Genomic DNA, 9,819 nt, shown 5'->3' on the forward strand with positions numbered 1-9,819 from the left:
TTGACAAATGATCCAGCAAAGAGTTCTTTTTCATTGAATGTTTTCTGTATGTATAATCTTTATTTTTTTCTCTATAATCTTCATAAATATCAGCTGTTTCCCAGCAAACATTTATCAAATAACATACTTGTAAATATTTTCTTGAAAAAAGCGGTCTGTATCATAATACATGAGGTCGTTTTATACAGTTTTTATTCAAATACACGTTTATGTCAGTTATTTTAAATATGCACATAAAGGTCTTGGGTCTTGATGAATATTCAATATATTATATTATTATAGATGGTGTTACAGTTCACTGACTTTATCAGGCAGATAAATAGAATAGTATCAAAGAACTAAAGAGAAGTTCCATATATTATTAGTTTTATTCCCAATTACTGAAATATTCACTATTACTACACTGAATAGCCATTTAACACACATATGCAAATACCAAATAACAAATAAACATGACTATTAACATCTCTTGTTAATATTATTTTCTTTTAAAATATAACAACAGAAGTTGTAAAATGCAGTACGTAAATAATAATGTATTAGAAAACAAACGCTCAATTTCATTAAAAACGTAATTACGAGTACTGCATTATTGACTATACTTAAAGATACAAGATAAAGTGTGTCAAAAGACATACTACATACTTCACGAGTTTTCAAACTGGTAATTGAATCTTTTGACATGCTTAGTTATTGTTTGTAATTTATATCGAAACTACTTATATTAAACAGAGCATCCGTAGACACTCATCTGAACAATCAAACACCGATTGACATACTAACATTTCATTTATTATACTTATTTTCAAACTGACTCTCACAGTGTGTGGCCGTCAAAAAAACATTAAAAAACGAGGAGATAGAGTGGGCAAGAAGGGAAAGCGAATTGTATAAGTAGATGAATAACGAAATCGATTACAAATTGTATAGTTGCTTAACGTCATAATTTAACAAAAAGACAAACAATGGAGCTTACATTGTCAATGTAAAACATATAAAAAACAAACGAGCAACACTATTAATAAAACATATAACTCATACATAATAAAGCTTTAAACAAAACAAACCCGATTATTTCCTTGGTTTTACAAAAAATAAAAACAATGAAACTCCAGACACAATAGCATAAGAGAAATTACATTTTGGTTTAAAAAATATAGTATGATGTTGAAATTAAAAATGGTAGATATGTGCTATTTTCAAATAATAAGTAAACAAAATAATATTAAATTGAATCGAGTTTATATTTCCTGCTTTTTTGATGTGAAAATGTTTTAGCTTGTTGTAACCGAATTATCCAACCATTAATTAACTTTAGCTGGGCTGGCGCGCTGCTGTGTTCATTTAAACAGATTTAAACAGCATAAGGAGGAATATTTGAGGCAAACGTAAAATTAAATGAATAATAATTAATTTACTGTACGTGTTTATTTATAGTTAAATTGTGGTAATGTTGTAAGACTTACTAAGACTTATCAAGCGCGGTTACAGACTTGGCACAAGCTCAAATGGTAATGGTGTGTTTAAAGGAAAGTTTCTTTTATCAACTAAAAGGAGCAGTTAAGCGATTGATTTATACATACGACAGCAATATATGTTTCATAAAAACTTACTGTAAATAGATTTTACAAATGTATCGAATAAAAAAGAAAAAAATCATGATTGAAAAAAATCTAATCTTGAAAGAAAACAATTTGGGGGGTAGGGGGGGGGGCGTACGCCGTTTTGTCCCTCTATTACCGCCTATGCTAACTTATAATAGCATCTTTATCCTTACTAATGGTAAATACTTTTTAAAGTAAAATGTTGTGACAAAGTGTTGCAATATGTTGAAACAATGTTCAACAATTTATTTTATATAATAAACTAGCATGACTACAATATTTTCGACACTAGTGATGCGTATAGGATATTACACATTATAACATAAATCGATATACATACATCTGTCTGATATAAACTTATTTTCATTTACTCAAGCTATCATTTTCATACAATTTGATTTTGCTAAATTTGCCGGAAAATTCATGAATCACTTATTTTAAAGAAAATCACCGTTGTAATTGGATTATTTTCACTGATATAACTGAGAGATTGTGCATGATAACATTATTCACGGTTCAGGTATTAATAATGATTAAGTTATTAGTCTCAAATAAAATATCGACCATGGTTTTCAAAAATTGGCATATTGAAGAAGGAAAACATCTGTGTCGTGTTGATGTTTATTTTGGACGAAAATGACATCAGTATAAATTTCGACGCCAACAAGCTTACTAAAGATTTTTTTGTTTATTATAATTGTGAATTATCGTGGTTCAGGATACATGGCTATGTTGTGTGGGAATTGTAGTTTTTGTTGTGTCGTGCAATAATTAGAAGTCAGTTATGAAAAGGTTTAAACCTTCTTGGATCAATCAATCAATGAGCGATTGTATTTATCAAAACAATATCATACACATATGATATGTTCATAACATTGGTGGAAAGTATCTAATTTTTAAGCATAAGGCAAACAATTAAAATGTGTTCAAATGTGGTATTATTTTAAATTGAAGATTTGTCAACACGTTATCATACGTTATATATTTGATATATGATATAGTAGCATGCAAAATAACATAAATTCAAATTCAATCACAATAAATCCTTACATAAACAATCATGTTAAAATCATTCCTAGTAAAATGTGTTTTAATAATAGTATTTATAGTATATTAAAATATACGAATAATAACTAAAAACTACACTTACACTACTAAGATAGCAATTCTATTTGAACGTTTACTGGAATATTATTTATGATAAAGACCAATTGCATATACACTACATAACACACAATTTACACAAATTATCGCATTATCAAATGTGATTCCATGGCGTTGCGATTCTTTTTTTAAGAAACAAAGAGAACCACTATGCTCTTTCACTAATCACGATTTTTGTATATATACACAACACAAATTTTGGCTTTATAAAGTGATGAAGAGGTAATGATAATTAAAAAACACACATTTAATTGCGTTGTGCGAGTGTGCTTGTCGCACTTTATGGCAAATTGATAATCTCCTATAAATAAAATACCATATGCTATAATAAAGTTGGTTTCCTGCTGTTGCAGCTGGAGTATCATTTTTGTTAGAATTGCATGTCATAGCTTCACGTTCGTTTATATCATTACTTTAGGTCGTGTATATTATTGCTTCAAGCTCATGTATATTATTTCTTCCGCGTGTTTTAAAATTCTTGTGTTTGTGCGTTCTTGTTCTGTTTAATACACCGTTTAGCTGCAGCATCAGCAAATTTCAGTAAATGTTTACTGTAAAACCCTTCTTTGTCCTTTAGTCCTGTGAATAAAGTATTGTTTTATAAGTATTTTTATTGAACAAAGCAACACACGGATATTGACTTTATATCACCACGGGGGATAAACAAAAAGTGACATATTAATTATTAAACCAAACACAAAAATATGACGTATATTTTGTAATTTGTGTCGTTAATATTTAAAAAGTGTTTTTTCAATTATAACAAACAAAAACAATAATACATGATGCTCGGTTAATTGGTTTTATAATAAGTACACGAGACAGAGCAGTATACACCCGAAACGACCCTTTTGACCTTTAAGGTTGACTTTAACATTTAGGTGGTGTGACTGTCTCATGTCTGTTGCAAACTGCTTCGATAATGCAAACATTTGAGTGAGCCAAGTTTCATGAAAAGTTTTCAAAGGCATATCAGGTATGAAGCGGGCTAGAAATGGAGGTTGGAATATTTTACCTTCCAGTGTGAAATTGGCCGAGAGCTTACGTGACTGACTCATTTTTTCTACACATATTCATAATGGCATTTGAACCAACAGACATAACAGGTATGGAGTTGAAACGAAACTGATACTGATCGCCGGCCGGACAGAGGGAAGAATTTCTCGAACCTCATATAGCAAACTATATCAGGAGGGAAATTCTTGTTCTTATCCACTCCTTTTATATCAGAACACCAACTATAAACATTAATTGATTAAAACTGGGATCAACGCATTAGGTCAGTACAAACAATGGGGGTTTAAACTAGTGTGAGGGCTAGCCGAACTTCACACTTACCCCAAGAGTAATCACAAATGAACCGAGCGTCCAAAACGATTTTAATCGAATGCACATATGCAGACAAAAACCTTCCACAAAGAAATATCATTTTATACGTGCCTTATTTTAATCTTCCTCCAATTTTCTTTCCAAAAGGCTCATTCAAAAAGCGTGTGTTCGGTTTTATTACTAAAAACTATTAGTAAAAATTTAAACAGAAGATTGTTACTCACGAAACTCGTTGTCGTACACGCAATCTCCACAACGAAACCTCACATATCGTAATGTACGATAAATGTGAACCAGAATTATCAAAGGAGGACAAAGCACGGGTCTGGTGTAATATTCACGTACAATTCCGTAACAGTAGTACTTCCAAATATGGCCCGACTTCTCCTGAACATTTGCGAATGTGTGGCTGCAAGATAACAAGAAGAACATGAGAATCCTTGAACGCACATCTGATGACCTTTAACTCATAGGTATAATACTTGAAACCCCTGGTTTGGGGTTACTTTGACCAAAAGGTGCATAATTTGAGCAAACGTAGTAGAAGACAATTAAACGATGCTACCAACAAGTATTTACACATCTGGGTCTTGCCATGTAAGAGGTTTTTAAAAATTATTTTGCTCCAAAATTTCCATAAATTATATTACTCCTGGTAAGTGGCATGTTTATAATCCCGAAGCTTTATCAAAGACCTGGGCCTTATAGTTTTAGAGATTTTTTTTTATTTGTGCTATGTGTTCATATTATAAATGTGACTATGGGCCGTTGTCATTTTTTATGTCAGAGGCATGATTTTAATTAACCTTGTAAGCCTCTAGATGCTTCATTCCAAATATAAAATCCATAGGCTATGCGGTTTCGCACAAGAAGATTTTTAAATATGTTCCCGGAATCAGTCAATTAAAAACAGGTGACTCCAGGACCGGTCTCTGTTGAACCCAGGGGTATTTTTTAACAAAGCTTGAAGAAGACATCAAGATTATGCTACATAATGAATATGTTAGCCATTGGCAATAAGGTTTCAGACATGTAGATTTTTTAAAGTTCCCCTCTTTAAGTCAAACTGGTTTGAAGCCAGTTTTGATCCCAGGGGATTTATGTGAAAAACCTTATAGAGGACTGCTAGATGATGCACATTACAAATAGGAAAGCATTTGGCTTTACGGTTTCAGAAAAGACGATTTTAACGGTATTTCTTACAGAAGTCTATTTAAAATTGGCGACCCAAGGGGCGAGGCCAATTTTGATCCTAGAGGCATAGTTTGAAAAAACTTTGCAGAGGACCTGCAGATGATAATACATGCAAAATATGAAAGCCATGGGCTTGATGGATTCAGACAAGAAGTTTTTTAACGGTTTTCCCGTTGACCTATGGAAAGGGGTCTGGTTTGACCCCACGGGCATGCTTTAAGCAGACTTTGTAGAGGATCCTTTTAGGATGCTACATACCAAAATATGAAAGCCCTGGGTTTTGCTATTTCAAACAAGATGATTTTTAAAGTATACCCTACATAAGTCTATGTAAAACTGGTAGCCCCGGGGCAGGGCCGGTTTGACCACAGGGGCATAATTTGCACATACTTTGTTGAAGAGTATTATCCCATGCTACTTACCAAATATTAAACCTCTGGGACGTGCAGTTTTAGAGAAGAATATTGTTTAAGTTTTCGTTTTTTAAACCCCTTTTTTGGCACCATGACCTTATAAATACACAGACTAGAACGGCATTGTAAATTTTCATAAAGAACTATCAAAGGAACATTCCTGTGTAGTTCCGTCAAATTGTACCCAGAGGTGCAGGAGAATTGGTCGTTAGACGAAAATATTGACGCACGCATTGACAGACGCACTGTCATACGGTCGGACGGACGAAGGTTGACGGAATCACTGACGGACACTAACATACGGTCGGACGGTCTACGGAAATCACGGTATCTGAAAAGCTCACCATTAGCGAGTTGTGCTTAGGTAAGCTTAACTGGTAATAAACGATGCATTTTAAATGCAATTAATAATGAAGAAATACACATTATATCGACACAAAAATGCTTAACAATAAGTGATAAAACGTATTTAAGCAACCCATGACCATTCATTGTACCTAAACATTGCAATCAGCAAATTGTTGAGAACTATGTGAGTCAAAATCATGTAAATGGCCCCAATGAACGCAACCATGTAGGTGCCTGTTGGACAGCGATTTGTTCCGCCTTGCGGTCTCCAAACGCTCTCATCTGTTGTGCAATTTGCAGACAATGGTCCTACAACATTGGTCATATGCTTAACATTATATCAAATTATCACGTGGATTTGTTTACATTGAAATTTAAAAAAATGCCAAATTATATAACATTTTGAGCAATTGCCAAGCAATCCATTGGGATAAATATCTGATAATAAGACAATAACTGATCAAGGAATTATTCTTCTTCATTCCATAAATATTTTGTTCGATTTTTAACACTTAGATACACACATTGGTATTTTGGAAGTATTCAATCGATAGAATGTGATATTATCGGTAAATCTAAAGGTTTATGCAACATTGCGGATACATACTTATTGTCTGAAATCAAAATGTCTTCGTTTTCTTGGACATTTTAGATTTAAAATAGAAATCAAATCATACCAATATTCCACTATTCCATTTGTTATTTACTAATTTTCTTATTTTGCAACCCAATGTGTTATATTAGTTAACCTCGTCCAATTTCGTCCACAAAGAGCTCCCCAAAGATCTGCCAAAATGGTGTGTGCCAGAACTTGTCCCAGATGAAAGTGCGAGAGTTTGGAGAGTTTGGGTACAGGTTGGCTTGGTACATAACACAAAAGGTGACAAAAAAGACAATGAAGATCCCCGCAAAAATAAACAGGTCGAACATCTGAAAAACAAGCACTATATATTGTGTAGTACTACTTATAATGCAAAATAAAATAACGAAACGCGAAGAAAATCAATATAATTTAAAATGACAGAATATGGTGGCATACCATTTTTTTTAACATAATTAATTTTGGACCCAACTTTTCGGCAACAAGAAATGCCTGTAGAAACCGCATGGAGTACAGTGCTACGTTGAGGCTGCAAAATCAAGTTTATTACATGCAAGTGTGTATCTGATATACGTAATACTTGTTACCGCCGTGTTCTCTTAACCTGTTTCGTATAGGCAATCGGCTACTTGCCTTAAATAAAGTACATACGAAAGTTCATATCATAAATCTGGAATGATCGTTTATGTTTTGTGCTGCGATGTTAAAAATATATCAATATTCAATAACACATTCATATATTCATAATAAATATACATACAATGATAAGCATTTATTGATGGTTTTCATATTTGTTACTATAATTGGTATTCATTTTACTATTTACTAAAAAAAATACAAGAATATTAGCAGAGCTAGGGGATGCTCACCGATTACGATTTTCCTCTTATTTTGACCGTAACCTAAAACCTACGACCTCGATTCATACAAGACATGGTATCATGTTGAAGGTAACATGTAAATTATTCAAGAGTACTGATGCCAATACATTTTAATAAGTTGTAATTTGGAAACGAACACATCCCATTAAAAGCTTTTTTTGTATATACAATGGCTCCTTAAAAAAGTGTCATACCGAAAACTATCTAAAATATACGCATGTCGCCTCTGTAATGATAGTCAATATAAAATAATATAAATTAGGTGTGTTAATGTATGAGATCTGACAATACATATTACACCGTGAGTATACATGATATTTTACGTACCTGTATAGAAAGCGGACATACTGAAAGTTATTTCCTGAAAGACTATATCTCGTCGCAATAGTCGTGATAAAAAAAAAGTATAAGATCGCGTCAAACTTGTTCCACTGTGATCCAAACCAATATTGTATTCGACCCATGAGTCCATCACACTGACACATCTTGACACACTGGAAAAAGAAACATAAAAAACGCATGTTTCCATTTCAGCTGACAAAGAATATTAAGGGTATTTAATGTGTTGTTGTTTTTCTTAGATGGAAAACACATCGGATGTAAGAGATATAAGCCGTAAACATGTTGTTCAATATATACATGTGTACCTCTCTCGTTTCCTCAAAGAACATTGTGAGGACCCAGCCCCAGAGTGTGTACTCCATAAAGGAAGCTTCCTCATTCAGGTCGACGATGATGAAGTAAGAGAAGTATATAACGAAAATCACATAGGACAGCTGAAACACGAATTCAGTTTATATAACAGACAATTCCACAAAACATAACATAGAACGGGAATAAAATTGTAAATAATTTTGTCACGCCATCGAATAATGATATGTCATCATAATTGTGTGTGTTGCAAGCATGTAATATACAATCCTTATTTATATACATTTAAAATGCTTGCGGTAAATACCTAAATGCCCCATCATATCATGCACAACTTACCAAGTTAAAAGTGTACACTGAACAAGGCGCTGTGTACAAATGATATATGGCATCAGTAAAGCGTATAATTCCCTCTTGGTTTTTGCGGAAAATACCAACAGGATACAACTGCGGCTTTGACGATGGAAACTTCTTTAAATAGAAGTCCATTTTTCTCCGTTCCGGTTCCCGTTTCTGTTCCTTCATGCCCGGTTCCTGTTCCGGTCCCTTCATAGTCATTTCCAGTTCCGGTTCTATATGCGATTCTTTTTGCTACATTCATAAAATACTTCAAAACATATTGGCTAGGTTTTCAACTTAAAACAATTGTTCACCTTACTAAAAATTGGAAATCTTTAATCACCTTGTACAGAACAGCTCGTTTTAAACATATGTTAATACTTCACCCTTATGTACGCTTTATGATTGAAATAACATATCAATATTAGATCAATACAAATATACATTACAACATGTATATTTAACACTGTGATAAACCTTTGCAATTAAAAATTAACCATATAAAACATATTGTATAGTGTAAATACATTTATAAAAAGTAAGTGTACCCAACCTTTTTGTGTTTTTTGCAGCACAATGTCTTAGGTTTACATGGTCCATTTTTCGTGGTGAACTTGATCAAAATTATGAAAATTGGCATGAAAAGCGCCAGGAGGATCTAAAACATAAACATCCAATATATTAACATCTTTCGATGATCTCTTTTATTTCATTTTTAAGTTGCAGATCGTTTAATGCCTTATAATATATTATTTAAACAAGGATATTTATTTCATGAACTAGGCAAAAGGTTTAATATATTTTTTGTTAGAAAATATAATGTCTTTGTTTCAAAAACGTATGCTTTGTCTCAGTCAGGTTTGGTTATAACATACATCGTTTGATAGTCAGTTGCGTAAATGAGAATCTACCTGTTTGGATTCTTAAATGTGGTTGATATGTTTCTTATGTCGTTTCTATAAATATACTTGATATTTCTTGCCTGTTATTTAGTGTGTTTTTTTACTAGACTGTTTCTCAGCAAAATACATTAGTGATTCATTCTGAGTAACATCTTTAATTGATTGACAGATCCCATTTGTAAAGTGACAGCTTTGAAAAAGTAATGATCGATCTCATCTTTATTTCACAAATAATAAAAAGTAAATAGAAACGACAAAACGTTCACGAATTACAAAGTATGATACAAGATATCAATATTTCGATCAGAAACAACTACCGTCACAATAAGTGCCGAATTCGCCCAAAGTATTATATTGACACAAAAGTGTGGTATTTAAATTCAAAATTGGGGA

At 32.7% G+C, this 9,819-nt stretch overlaps 1 protein-coding gene across 1 annotated transcript in view; it reads right to left on the bottom strand.

Moving 5' to 3' along the window:
- Nucleotides 1–2,650: 2,650 nt before the first annotated feature.
- LOC127867317 (transient receptor potential cation channel subfamily M member-like 2) overlaps nucleotides 2,651–9,819 on the bottom strand; it is a 418,942-nt gene continuing 411,773 nt past the window's right edge. The window contains exons 14-22 of the mRNA XM_052408402.1: nucleotides 9,078–9,182; nucleotides 8,525–8,776; nucleotides 8,182–8,310; nucleotides 7,862–8,028; nucleotides 7,092–7,182; nucleotides 6,802–6,982; nucleotides 6,202–6,361; nucleotides 4,322–4,506; nucleotides 2,651–3,347 (exon numbers count right to left, since the gene is read on the bottom strand). Coding sequence (XP_052264362.1) covers nucleotides 3,238–3,347; nucleotides 4,322–4,506; nucleotides 6,202–6,361; nucleotides 6,802–6,982; nucleotides 7,092–7,182; nucleotides 7,862–8,028; nucleotides 8,182–8,310; nucleotides 8,525–8,776; nucleotides 9,078–9,182 — 1,380 coding nt within the window. The 3' untranslated portion in view covers nucleotides 2,651–3,237. The remainder of the gene's footprint in view (nucleotides 3,348–4,321; nucleotides 4,507–6,201; nucleotides 6,362–6,801; nucleotides 6,983–7,091; nucleotides 7,183–7,861; nucleotides 8,029–8,181; nucleotides 8,311–8,524; nucleotides 8,777–9,077; nucleotides 9,183–9,819) is intronic.

Source organism: Dreissena polymorpha, chromosome 2, assembly GCF_020536995.1.
Source record: "Dreissena polymorpha isolate Duluth1 chromosome 2, UMN_Dpol_1.0, whole genome shotgun sequence".
NCBI lineage: Eukaryota > Metazoa > Mollusca > Bivalvia > Myida > Dreissenidae > Dreissena > Dreissena polymorpha.